Source organism: Xenopus laevis, chromosome 4L (genome assembly GCF_017654675.1).
Source record: "Xenopus laevis strain J_2021 chromosome 4L, Xenopus_laevis_v10.1, whole genome shotgun sequence".
NCBI classification, from domain to species: Eukaryota; Metazoa; Chordata; class Amphibia; order Anura; family Pipidae; genus Xenopus; species Xenopus laevis.
Window position 1 is genome coordinate 96,571,034 of NC_054377.1, and position 14,060 is coordinate 96,585,093.

General features: G+C 42.7%; 1 protein-coding gene across 1 annotated transcript; it reads right to left on the reverse strand.

The window, feature by feature from the left end:
- Positions 1-4,815: 4,815 nt before the first annotated feature.
- On the reverse strand, positions 4,816-7,225 carry ier5.L (immediate early response 5 L homeolog). Its single transcript, NM_001091562.1, is given in 1 exon segment — positions 4,816-7,225. A coding segment is annotated over 1 exon segment (858 nt). The 5' UTR covers positions 7,138-7,225; the 3' UTR covers positions 4,816-6,279.
- Positions 7,226-14,060: the final 6,835 nt, after the last annotated feature.

Consider the following 14,060-nt stretch of genomic DNA (forward strand, 5'->3'; position numbering starts at 1 on the left):
AGGTGAGGCCATTAGAGATTCAGACAATTACTTAATCACCAGACCTTTGAGGATAAGGGTAGGAGCCTAATCTCCCCGAATCTGAGCATGTCTCTGCCCTAAATGTACTTTATATATCAGGGGTGCCCAAACTTTTTGCAACGAGGGCCAGATTTGGTGAGGTGAAAATGTGTGGGGGCCAACCATTTAGCCTGACATTCTTTGAACCATTAATATTAAATTAAAGGAATTGAGTAATCGTAGCAGTAATATTTGGGCACATTAGTGAAATGATCTGGTCTATACCGCTGCCTGTGTGCTGAAGGTGTTAGCAATAGACGTACTGGAACAGAGTGACGCCATACTTCTTTAGTTTACTGTACTTTCACATCATTGACACCTTCAGCCCTAAAGAAGTTTGTGAAAACAGCGCGTCTCTATGTGCCAGTACGTGTTTATTGCTAACACCTTCAGCACACAGGCAGCAGTATAGACCAAGTGGCAGATCATTTCACTAATGTGCCCAAATATTACTGCTATGGGATTCCTGATCGCACTGTGCTGGGGGTCTCATGATGGAGGCTGAGGGCCGGTGTAAATTTGAAAAAGGGCCGCAATTGGCCCCCAGGACGCACTTTGGACATGCCTGTAACATATTCAACATATTAAAGAAACAGAAAATGAAAGTAACGAACTGAATCACAAGTCATGTATGGCTGTAGCCACTTAAAGTTTCACAAAGTCTCAGCAGAATATTGCTCAAGTTCTCCAAATAAGCAGTATTTATATAATGGTCACTCTGAGGGGTTACAGCTTCTAAAAGTTCTGTAGTGTGCTGCATAACAAAACTTTATTGTTGGTACAGGTAAAGGATGCCGTAACCAGAAACCTCTGAGTAATAGGAAGGCTACCAAGCCCATTTGAAGCAAATTCGAAATGTAATGATTTCTTTCCTCTGTGTAATAATTAAGCTGTGTACTTGATCCTAAGCAAACAATCCTGTTGGTTTTATTTCATGTTTACATTTAAGGCATGGCGAAAACCCCATGTCCCAATCATTCCCGATAATAGATCCTATACCAGTTCTGGCCTAAGCCATAACTATCACAATAATAAATATAAAATAAGTTACATTCACCAGCAGATGTGTAGACTCTGCGGGGCTGGCATGAGCAGTTATTTATGCACATCAAATCCATATTATTTTCAGATTTCAAGTTATGAAAAATATAATTGATGCAGAGATGTATTTTATAGGCAAGATTCGGTTAATATTAAGCAGACTATACAACAAATTAGATTTTTAGAAGGCGCACATCCAATTCTTATTCAATTGTGAGGTTGCTCGTCCCATGAAGACCGCCCAAACAAAGTCTCCTATATTTATCTTTATATTAATATTAAGTAGGTCTGGTGTAGTGAATACCTCCGACATGTGAACACCCAAACATGTCTACTAAATCAAACACAGCAGCTACTAAATGCCAGCGAAATAAATTTGCTAATTTAAGGGGAAAAAAAAGCATAATTCTGGCTGGATTCCTGTTTGTAATGCTTAAAAGTTGTTTTCCTCCCTTTCCAGTCTAACGGGGATATGAAAGTCTGCTTAAGGGGTTAAACGCCATAAACAGGACAATAAACTCCTCTCCCTCCCCTCTTCCTTCCATATCTTCCTAAAGAGGGCAGGATGTGTGGCTGCCTCCCCCCACTATCCCTTGGGAGAATGGTTGTGTAAGGAATGCAGCCAGCTCTTCCAGCTCACTGGATTCCAGAGTCATGAGGCAGACGGGAGAGGGAGGGTGAGACCGGTATTCCTGTCATGTGATTGTATGGAAGATTCTGAGAAAGAACAGGATCTGTCTGAGAAACCCACCCAATGTCTCCTAAAAGAGGCCAGGGGAGGTTTGCTCTCTTCCACTCAATCATATGCTCTGGCAATCGTTTAGGTTATGCTACGCCCAGAGGAAAAAGAATGACCTAAAAGCTTTTATTTATTTAAAAGACTACCTATATCTAGCTGAGGTGGGGCCAGCTTAGGGCCCTTCGGCTGCTGGCTTACAACTCCCGTGCATAGACAAAAAAATTCCAAGGGACACTGGGAGCTAAACAGGAATGTCTGACCAATATTAAAAGTGATCTGTAAGCTTATTTCCATAACCAAATTTTACTAAAATTTCTCTTTCCCCTTCCAAACCACCACTTCTCTTCCACACGTGGTTATTTTCACATTAGGCTTTCATCCCTTGCTCTCTAAATGGACAGCAACATATAAAAAATTAACCAAAAAACAAGTCTGCTCTCCTCCAGCCAAGATAGGCTGGTTAAATGCCCCTCCATTATCTTCAATAAATGTTGCCGCTTGTTAATTTTCGTCTATGGGGAGTGGGAAGAGACTTTACCGCTTTTTTTAAACACCCCTTAGTGTCTGACTTTGTTTGAAAGGAGCACATATTTACATACATTGGATCTCCAAAAATTTGCTTGTTGCATTGTATCGACAGTTAAATTACCAGGGAAGATATATGCCTTTCAACTGCAATTCAGTTAACTTTAAATACACTGAAAATATTTGGTGAATGTATTTTTAAAATTTGCTTAGATTCTATTTTTTTTTTTTTTTTTATTAGGCAAAATGTTATTTTGGGGACATCATCTCAGTTAAGAATTCCAGGAGTATTACCAATTTGAGACCAGAAACAGTTTATAAATAAATGTTATCACATTACAGATTTAAAAATCAATTCCCATATGCTTATGGAGATATTCACTTTCTCCCTGTTACCAAGAGGGAACAGGATGATCAGATCAATGTGCGGCAAGGTACTTTATTCAAACTTACTTCAGTTGGGTTACACCCAATAGCAAGTCAGATTAAACATGCCAGGCAAGTGTTGGAAACCAGATCACATAAACAAGGATGGTTTGCTACTATCACGATGGGGAAGCACACAAGGAAGTAACCAAGCAAACATTTAAATACATGTCGCTCAAGGACAGCAAATGGGAATTTCCCATGTATGAGCTCATACATTGGCCCTGACTTGTTACATTTCTGGGTTTTTGCTTTTCCTTCTGAACTTTTTGTTGATATTTATCACTGTATTTGCCATGAGCAGTCTTGTATAAATACATTAAACAAGCTTTGAGAACCAATTACTGAAAACAAATATACTGGATATATATTTTGTCCAAAGCATGTACGTACCATATGCAGTTTCAGAACATGGGTACAGTACAGATAAAATAAACACAGGACAAGGGCAGCACTCACAGGCTTTTAAGAGCTGCCAAACAAATGTAAATGAGAAAGGTTTATTACCTTATTGTTTGGCAATTCATTAAATCGTGCGATCAATGTTCAGATATCTATATATGGCAAGAACGTGGTTCACAGGATTTAATATATATTCTCTTAAATATATATATTCTATATATACTCTTACTCTGTTGGTTATGGCCCCATAAACATTGGTGCACACACTGTATATTCCTGGAGCTAAAGAATCATACATATGCCAAACGTGTGACCGAAAAAGAAGTGTCCAAACACTACTCAAAATGCAGGTAAAAGGAGAGTTATTGCATTTTTAATGAGAAATACCTGTCTGGGATCTAAGTCACTTAACATAAAATAACCCTGAGGGAGATCGACATGTAACTCCAGAGACCTCTGGACCCAATAAATGGCATAACTCTCTCCTGCTTGTCTGTGTAGTTCACAACCACCACTTGTCTATCCTATGAACTGCAACTCACAACACCCTCACTGACCTCTGATCTGCAGTTTAGAAACAAAAGCTTCATCAGCTGGGTTTATGAAGCACAATATTAATAGAATGAAGTAGGGCTGTCGGTGCTGATGGATAATGTTAAACCTGACTAGGTTGTACTAATCCTTCAGCCAGTAGAAAGCAAATAATAAAACTGTACATGTCATAATGTAAACAGTACTGTTGTGTAACATTTGCGCACATCTGCAGGACTTGGAAATGTTATCCATCAAGCAAAACACTCAAGCTGATGAGCAAGATATTTTCCCCCGAAAACGTGCATTAACAGGTAACATTTCCTACATTGCTATGTGTGTCCAAACAATTGATTGATAATCAAGTTCCTCAACTGTTTGTAGAAGAGTTGTAGGTAGGACTAGTAACCAGTTGACATGCATACATGTCTATAAAAGCCAACAGGACGACTTCTGGTTTCCTTAGTAATAAGAACAATGCGACCTTTAGCCAACAGAGTGGAGGTCACCAACCCCCCTCTTCTAACACCTGCTCCTTATCTATTGAACTGCCAGGGGGAGGTGAAATATAGCAGGAAGTTTATTAACCCTGGTATTTAAACACATTTTCCCATAATGGTGGCCTGCAAAATGCATTTATCTCCACGCCTCTTCATATTGCAGACAAACAGTGAGCTCAGCTACTGTGGAAAGAAATTACTACGTCCCGATTTCTGGACCACTGGGGGATAATGTGCCCAAGCCTGGAATATGAGCAAGAGAACAGGATACAGCTAAAAATGTGCTGTATTAATTACTTGTAATTTACCATAAATTAAAGTATGTAACCATTTTAAAACTACAAACGTTTAAGTTCCAAAGGATGTTGCTAATTTTCCAGTGTGGGACTCAAAAGGTTAAATAGAAAACTAAACAGCTACTGCTAAATATTATGCTTTGGTTTATATCAAGCAAGTTCATAGCCGGTCTTTTAGATTGACCTCATTTGGTTAAAACACAAGAGACCAGTAGCTATTTTATCCCAAATTCCCAAGTCAGCATGGATGTATTAATTCAAACAGTTAAGGTTTTATAAATAACGAGAGTTCTGAAACTTTTCAAATTATTTAATACGTGTCAAACACGTAGAAACATCATAGTATACAGAAGTCAGTTACAGCATTGTGCATAAAAATACTGTAAACCATTGTTTAAATCATGTCCAGATAGAATAACTCATCTTCTAAAACAAAGAGAGATCTGACTGTGCACGTAGGGCTGGACTGAGCACATGAGCGCCAGCACTTCCAGAAGACAAAATACATTTAAAGGGGTTTTCCTTCCTCTTTAGTAGCTCTACACCGATACATTGAGCAGTTGCTTCCTCATGCTTACACTACACAGAAACCAAAAGGATGGTGGGCGGCTTAGAGAGGGGTAGTTCCAGGACTGAGTGCGCTCAAAAATGAAAGTAGATTAGACACTTTACTGTGTTATGGACTATAAACTGTAACATAACCAAATATGCAAGCTGTAGAATATGCTTGTTTAGGAACTCAAACAAGTGACAAAAAAACGTAACTAACAAAATGGTGTGGATGAGTGTGCAGTGAAAAGGGGCTGCCAAACAGTTTGCACACTGATTTGGCATTTGAATCAAGTCAGGACATGAAACAGGAAGCAGTAGTTTTAAAATCACTGGAGGAACCATAACACAATAGGTAAGAATAGGGCAGTGTGAACAGATGGGAACTTCCCTCCCTCTCCCCAAATGGGGAACTCCCCTAGCACGTGGTGACCATAGAGGTGGGGGTTGGGAGACATTCTTTTCAAACTGGGGGAGGGGTGTTACAGGACTGATACATATTGCCTCAGGGAAATACCCCCCCAGTTGAAAAAAAATCAGTTCTTACAATAAAATAGCTTCATTGAATTAGTGTTGATTTAATTCTTGACCTTTATGCACTTATAGTGCCAGGTGGGACTTGGAACACCCCTAAACAAGCCACGAGATCCAGCGATCTGCATGTATTCCACACTTACAGAAAATCATGGTTGTTCCAGGAGTGCCCAAGTCCCTAGTAAGATGGTGTGCAACTTTCACTGTCTCCACTGACAACAAATGGGTTAAGTAAATTGTACACGTGGCATCCCTTTAAGTCAGGGATCTGCAACCAGGGGAAAAGAATAGCTGTTGTGGACTACAACTCCCAGCCTCTCTAGGGAGCCAGTGCTAAAAGTTGTAGTCCAGCAGAAGCACTGGTTGAAAGATCTCTGCTATAAGTGCTTTACCAATGTAGCAAGCTGCACCCACCAATCCAAACACAACATTAGGCAGATGTAGGAAGAGGCATCCAGACATATCAGGACATAGAGTAACTGGAGGTCAGTCATGATCCGTCTTATATAGAACAATCCATACACTGTGCTCTGCGCCAGCTTCAGTCTCAGTTCAGTCTATAGCAGGTGTTTCCAACCTGCGGCCCTCCAGCTGCTGCTGCTGAACTACACACCCCGGCCAGTCTGCTTAGTGCAAGGGGCGCCGCGGGCTGGACGTTCCTGCGAGGAGGGCTGGCTCAGAAGGCTTCTATGGCCGTGCTCCAGGAGCTCATACTTGGGCTGATCGCCCTTTCACTGCAACCTGGTCCGGCTGGGCCCGTAGAGTCCAACTCCTGCACGTCCTGCGCGGGCTCCTCAGCCGCCTCAGTCCCAGGCTCTTTGCTCAGAAGTCCCGAGAAACTGGTGCCGAAGATGCTGATGAGGTTTGCAACGTTCTCTGTCTCCATGTGTTCCTCCGCCTCGTCCCCTGGCTCTGGCACCTCCTGCTCTCCTTGCTCCCTCTTTGCTCGCTTCATGGCCGGCCCATCCGGCGGGTTCCCTCCGCTTCTCTTCCGACAGCAGCTACTGGGGGAATCTGGGCTGCTGGGCTCTGCTTCGTGGCTGGGGCAGAGATCTGGTTCATGCAGGGAGGCCGAGTGGGACCGGCAGCTTTCGGTCACATGTCCCTGGCAACACGGCACCCCCCGAGGGTTCTCTGTGTCGTTTGGGTTACAAGAGCGACTCGCAGTTGGGCAGGAACATGTCCGGGCGTCTGTCTGCTCAGTAGGGGGGCACTGAGTCTCTCCGGTGAGGGGACATGGCTCGGGTTCCTTGCAGTCCTGTGGGCCGGGATTATGGAGCTCCGCCTGCCTCAGGTAATACTCCTGCTGTAACTCTTCCGGACTTTGGCTCAGATAGACCTGCTGGGCGCTGCGCAGTACCAGGGACACCATCAGGTTCTTATGCAGTTTGATGCCGCCGCGCTGCACACGGGAATGGTAGATCTTTCCCAGCGAAATACTCACTATGCGGTGAGCTTCAAGGCGAAAGCCGAGTCCGGGCGGAGTTTCCACAGTCCCAGGATCGTGTTGTTGTTCTAACACTTCCCGGTGCATTTTCGAAAATGCAGGTTTCTCCAACCTTCCGGTTTCCCTTGAGGGTGATTTAAACTTCGACACAAGGCTATCTGACCCGACCAACCTAGAAACCAACAGCAACTAAGCGCGGGCGCCTTCCCCCAGTCAGTTTATATACGAGTTACGTCACTCTTCCATTAGCCAATCAGGAGATCACAATGAGCGGTCTCCAACACAGATCACGGCTGTCTAGCGTTGTGTGCGACACATTTCCAACTACCAATCGGTGAGCGCAGGATTAACCGCCTGGATTCGAAAGGCGGCCCGCGGAGAATTTCCTTAAAGCGGCATTGCCATGTTAACGTTAATGTGTTCTGTATCAAAGTGTTTACAGTGGATGCTTTAAGCACATATACAATATCCTGGTTTAGTACCATGTGACCATTAATAGTTCACTATTGATGTATCGCCCTGGCTAAGTTACGTGTGTATAGTCACAGGAGTATGGAAACGTGACGTCACTGAGGCATTGCCGTTTTAACTCAGACAGTGTTTTGGTGGCAGCTCCCAGGCTGATGTAATGCTTCAGTAAGTGTTCAGGCTCAGTCACGTGATAGGCCGTGAGGTCAGTGAATGGCTGCTTTGTGTCTGCCTTCCCCACTGTTGCTATTTTTGCTTCTATTCCAGCTGAAGTCGGTTCCCAGCAGCCGAGGGGATACGGATAGTTGTAGTTCTGCGGAAAGGAATTCGCAAAGACATTTTTATTTATAGTTGCTTCGTAGTAAACGCCAGTGAGAGCAAGGTTCGCATGTCCTTTTATTTTTTTTTGCCCACAAATAGGGGGCTTGGGTTGAGACTAATGTTGCGAGATGTATGGGGTTAACACTCACTTGCTGTGCGAGATATTGTTGAACTGGATATGATATCTGTTTTAAAGCTGGTCATACATTAAATCATTTGCAGAGGTGGTGGACAATATTGGGCTAACCCAGTCCTTCGGCCATAGTGTGGTCCTTGTCTTGAACTTTGAACATGATTTGTAAACCTGTCCAATACATATCTGGATTATTTCCTGCTGGATATCGGTCAGGGTAGCCCATCAGAGGGACACGGTCCAATAAGCTGCTGGCACCAGGCCTGGAGAGGCAATCTGTGGGTTCTGGCAAATGCCAGAAGTGCTGATGTAAGTCGCTATAGACAGTCACTATTTATTGGGCTGGTGGGGGGATGTTTGAGCACTTGAAATGCCAGGGCCTATTTTGATACTAAGTCCAGACCTGATCGGAAGCTTTTATCAGCCTATGAATGGCCACCATTGATTGTTAATTTATATTAGGTATAACTGTTTTGTCAGACTTCCTCATAGAGTAAGATATAATTTCTTGTTTATTGGTCCATTAAAAACCACAATTGGCTGCTGTAGATTGTTTCTATTTTGACTAACTGCAGTTTGAGGAGCTCTGCATGGTGTAGGCACATTGAATCCATTGCAGTCCCTCTGGGATTCTAAATGAAGGGAGCAGGGGTGAGTCTGAATTTCTTTTTCTTCACTATGGCAGTTTGGGGCTTCTGGCACTCTATACATTTGGTACTCAGACACAACAGCATACAAGTTACTTTATGGTAAGTAGGCACGGTCAGGTTGGCATGGGCATCTTGGTGACTGTGTGGCAATGGTTGCCCTAGCGAACTGGTAAGGTAAGGTTGCCACGGCCATCTACGTTGCTTGGCTGCAATAATAATCCAATTGTTTGTGGGCCTATAGTCTTCAAGACCACACTAGCTGTTTTTTTTTTTTTTTTGCAGTGAATGAGAAGTCTGATATGCATCAAGCATTTCTCTGCCATTAATTAAAAAAGGCCACCACTGCGATATTAGCGATAACGCATTCATTTCAAACACTTAGTCCTTCAGATGTTGAGAAATTCAGCTCCAATACAGGATTTAATGATTGAAATTTGACAAAAAGATTGGAAAGTGACAAACGAGACCTCCTTGGCTGACAAGATTACAAAATGAATGTAAAACTATAATTTGAATTAGAGAGGGAGACGAAAAGCAGATAAACGTTTAATTATTATAGTTGTTTACAAAACGGGTCAATTAAAGTTTAATGTGCATAATTATGCAGCATTCACACACCTTCCCCCAGTGCTTAATAATTATACAATTGCACTGTGGCATTTTCTCCTATATTTGAAATCTGCTAAATAAATCTTTCTTTTTTTGAAAATCATTCTATGTCCATGTGTTTTCTTCCACAAAGGTTCCCTTTGATGCTCAGCACTCAGAGAAAATGCTCTTTCTAGCCAACCCTAAGGGCGGTGTCACACTGCGTTTGCTCTGCTGGCATAAATATGCCATGGGAGCAAAGGCTGATCTCCTTTCCACCCTGTCTTGTGTGTGCAATCACAGGCATAACATCTGTTTTCAGTGCACACACAGCACATTTTGGCATGAAAATGCGTACTTTTGGGTTTCTGTGCCAAAATTCAGGATATTTGCAAGCGCCTCACTGAACACCCCTTACCAAATATTACCATTATACACTAATTACCACATGCTATAGCTTTTATTGTACATTATATATATAAACACACCACATTTTTTAATCAGAACGACCAGGGGTCTATAGATGCTCCGGCTGTGTGATGTGTGGAACATTAATACAAGGTACAAGCTTCACACATTTTGAAGTCACCATGGATGGTGAAATTACACAAAAATGATAAAGAAAGCATTTTCACATGATTATGCTGTTTAACTTACTGGTCATTTAAAGGGGTTGTTTACCTTCAAGCAACTAGTTGTTTTCAGATAGATCATCAGAAATAATGACTTTTTCCATTGACTTTCTATTTTCTATGTGTCACCGTTTTTCTAATATTAAAGTGTAAGGGCTCTTACTGACTAGCAGTTGAAGCTGCGCTCCCCTACGTCCCATTTTTCTGCCGCAGGGGAGCGCTGGAATAGACGCATTAAGCTTTTTTCAATGGGGCTGTACTCACACAGGTGCGTGTAGGCGCCGAACGCAGGTTGTGACGCAACATGCTGCATTTTTCCTGCGTTCAGTGCCTACGCCTGTGTGAGTACAGCCCCATTGAAAAAAGCTTCCCCTGCGGCTGAACGCAGAAAAACAGAACTCAGGGGCGCGCAGCTTCAACCGCTCGTCAGTAAGAGCCCTTAAGTGTATTTTTTCACCTTCTAAAGCAGCTCTGGGAGGGGGTGCCGACCATGTAAACTGTTCTAAATTGATACATTTAGTTGATACATTTCTTATCTTTGTCCCTGCTGAGCAAAATCCCTGGGTTTCATTAGAGACAGCTGTTAGGGTAAGGCCAGACAAGGAGATTCGGGGAGATTTTGTCGCCTGGCGACTTATCGCCACGTCTTTTGCACGACTATCTCCCCAAAATGCCTCAGCGTCTTTTCCCCATAGGCTACAGGCAAAATCGCCTGCGCTAATGCACACGCGGCGATGCGTTTTCAATAGTCGCCCAAAGTTGCCTCAGGCAATAAGCGCAGGCGATTTTGCGCTGTAGCCTATGGGGAAAAGACGCTGAGGCAGTTCGGGGAGATAGTCGCGCAAAAGATGTGGCGATAAGTCGCCAGGCGACAAAATTTCCCCGAATCTCCTCGTCTGGCCTTACCCTTAGAATTGATACAATAGTTGCTAATACTCCAGAGATGCTGCTGAGTAATGTATCAACTAAATGTTGCAAAATTGTAATAGTTTTTAGAGTCTGCACCTGAATTACTGAGCTGCCAGACTCAAACACCAGACACAGGAACATTCCACTTTAAACTTAGATTTTGGAAAAATAGTAAGAAATAAATAATGGAATAGTAATTGAAAAAGGGCTTTATTTCTGAAAACAACTGAACTGAAAAGAGTTTAGAAGGTGAACAACCCCTTCAAGAAATCTGTGGTAATTGTGGACTTTTCTTTTTTTATTCTCTTTAACAGACAGAAGCAGCAAAAGGTACTAAGTAAATAACACCTGACACTGCCCAGGGCATGCCCCTTCTTCTACCCAGTTAGCACATGCTGATTTGGTAACCTCCCCCCCCCCCAATTCCCCCTCAACTCTATCTTCAGACTTTGTGATGGGTTGGGACCAGGTTCGGACTGGGAGTCAAAAAAGGGCCTGCCATTTCAAGTACATAGAGGCCCAAACAGCCCACTAAATAGCAACATTCCATGGCATCATACAGCAGCCCCTCTGGCATTTGCCAGAACCTACAGATTGCCAATCCAGGCCTGGTTGGGACAGGTCTGGGCATCAAAATAGACCCTGCCATTTCAAGTACACAGAGGCCCAACCAGTCCACTCCGCAGTGACTGTCTATCTATGGCATCTTACAGCAGCTCCTCTGGCATTCGCTAGAACTCATAAATTGCCAGTCCAAGCCTGGGTTGGGATCTTGAAAAACAAAATTGCCATTATTGCTTTCTGTATTGGCATCTGTGGGGGCCTGTAGAAAATATGGCCCTGGACAATGGTTAACTTTTTTATATTTAATAACAACATTGATTTTGCCATATGCTGCTAGTCTTTCCAACCCTGGTACATTACAATGTAAACAGCAGGCCTAGTGTAGGGCGTCCAGTAGAGTCCTGAATGATACATTTCAGAGTTTGTGCCTCAGAAACCCATTTATGAAGGCTTGGTGTATGGAGAGGGATTAGAGTCTTATGGTTCTCATTCTGCCTCAGATTGTGACTTTAGTAGCCAGGATTAACTACAGTAATAAATGGAAATAGGAGGGGCTCAGTTATCAAGCTAACACTTAGATAGAAGGTGTCACTTTATCATTGAAAGTAATGAGGTTGTGTATACATATACGCAGACACTGGGCATTATCATCCAATAGAACGTCTCGTTTTACACTGTGCATAGTACAATCGCTGAATGAAAGGAATTTCCAAGACAGTTTATGAAAAGAAATGCACATCGTCTGTGTTTATTTACTGCAAATGTATATTTTAGTCACATTCGTAGGCAAGTGCATATCAATGCCTCTACTGTGACTGCTGGACGCACATCAACATAAACGTAACTAGGTATCGGGGTTACTAAGATCTGTTTTGGCTCTCTTCTGCTCACGTGATAGCGTGACGTCACCGTGCTGCGATAGGCGGGAACTAAGGCAGTGTAAATAACTGTGTGTACGTTTGTTACGTGAGGAGAAAATGTCGAGGGTTCAAACCGGTCTGGCCAGTTTGGACAAGACACTCCCCTGCCTCAGCTGCTTTTTCCCAAAATAACTGCTATGGGGAGGGGTGAGAAAGACAAAAGACAAACAGAAGCGCGTTATCATCTCGGCGGGGGAGGGAGTGACATGGATATGTTGGCGTGTAGATGGCCAGCTAAACAAATAAAATGAATGAAAGAGACGTATAAGCTCACTAGGTATAAGGACACACTGTCTGTCATTGCAGCATGTATTTCCAGAAAAGGTGGCAGCTGTATAGCATATTTATTATATTGATCACATTAGTGAATACAGTGTCCTATTGCATTGCAAGAGGAGAGATGCAGGGAAGCGTTTTAGCCCCAAGGTCTGCCTGTCAGTGCTCCGTGTGTGCAAAGACTTTTATACTATTTAGAGAACTGACGGGAGGAGATGGGCTTTTTCAGCTTCTGTTTTACAGCCAAAACACCCCCTATACCATAGTCCTAAGACTTCGCACAAAAGAACAAGTTTTTGCACACACTCCCCTTATTAAACGACTAGAAAGAACATAGCAAGGAACTGACCTATTATATCTATAGACAGCATTATCCTGTATCACTTTGATGACATTAAAGCAGTTGTGAGTGATCGTGTTATTTGTGTGTGAAGAGAATGACTGGGAATTTCACATGCAGGTATCACAAACCTGTCTTTTATCAAATTCAAAAATGTAACAAAGGGCTCACACTGGCCACATGGTGCTGCCGCCAATGCCCCTAAAAGAAGAAAAAATGGGTTTCACAGGGCAGGGATTAATGTGGATGATGTATAATCTCAGTAAAGTGCTGTGTAAATATAAATAACATAAACAAATAACTGCTTGCTGCTAACAATGCATTGCCACACTTTCAAATGTGCTCGATACATAAAGTATTAGCCATTAGCTGGAAGGGCTACTCATGTTCACACCTCCGTTTGATACCAGTGGAGTGAGCTAATAGCAGTACAATAACATTTATGAAACACAATATGTAAACCAAGATAATTGTAGGAACTTACACTGACTTGTCAAAGAAAAACCAGGATCTGAAGCTAAACGGGAGCAAACAGCCCCCAGTACATTTACTAAGTGTTAATGTACATACATAACACATCATTCTATTAATATTGTACCCTTAATGGTGCCCCAAGAGTTGCCTAAAGACCAGACTTGTTGAAACCTATAATGATGTAGTGCATGAACCCATATAGAAGGAAAGCAGCATGCACTGCAACACTTCTCAGATATCAGCACTGACTGGAACCCAGCCACCATACTATAAGCAGAGATGGAAGATATACATAATACAGTAATAACATTGTGAATGCATGAAATTAAAAAGAAGAGCTAACAACATAACAAAAGTATTTTATAGCCCCTCCCAGTGCCGGATCAAGTTCTGTTGGTGCCCAGCCATGCCACCCCCCCCCACTTGTCCCTTGAAACCCCACCACTCATTCCCTGATCATTCATGTCCCTCCATTGATAACTAGCTCACTTCACTCCTTTCAGTTTTCGCCCCACTGCTTCGTTCGGGCTTTGCTAACAGTCATCTTTAAATAAGGGATATAATATAACATGTAGAGACTGGCCTTAATCCATGTAAGGCAAAGAGGGCTGTGTGCCCCCTTCCATTTATGAAGGATTTGCTAGATTTTGGATGTATGCATGCTAACATTCCTTTTTATGAGAAATGTACTGTGCAGGAGTATGTTGAAATATATGCAGCTATTCATTAGGAGTG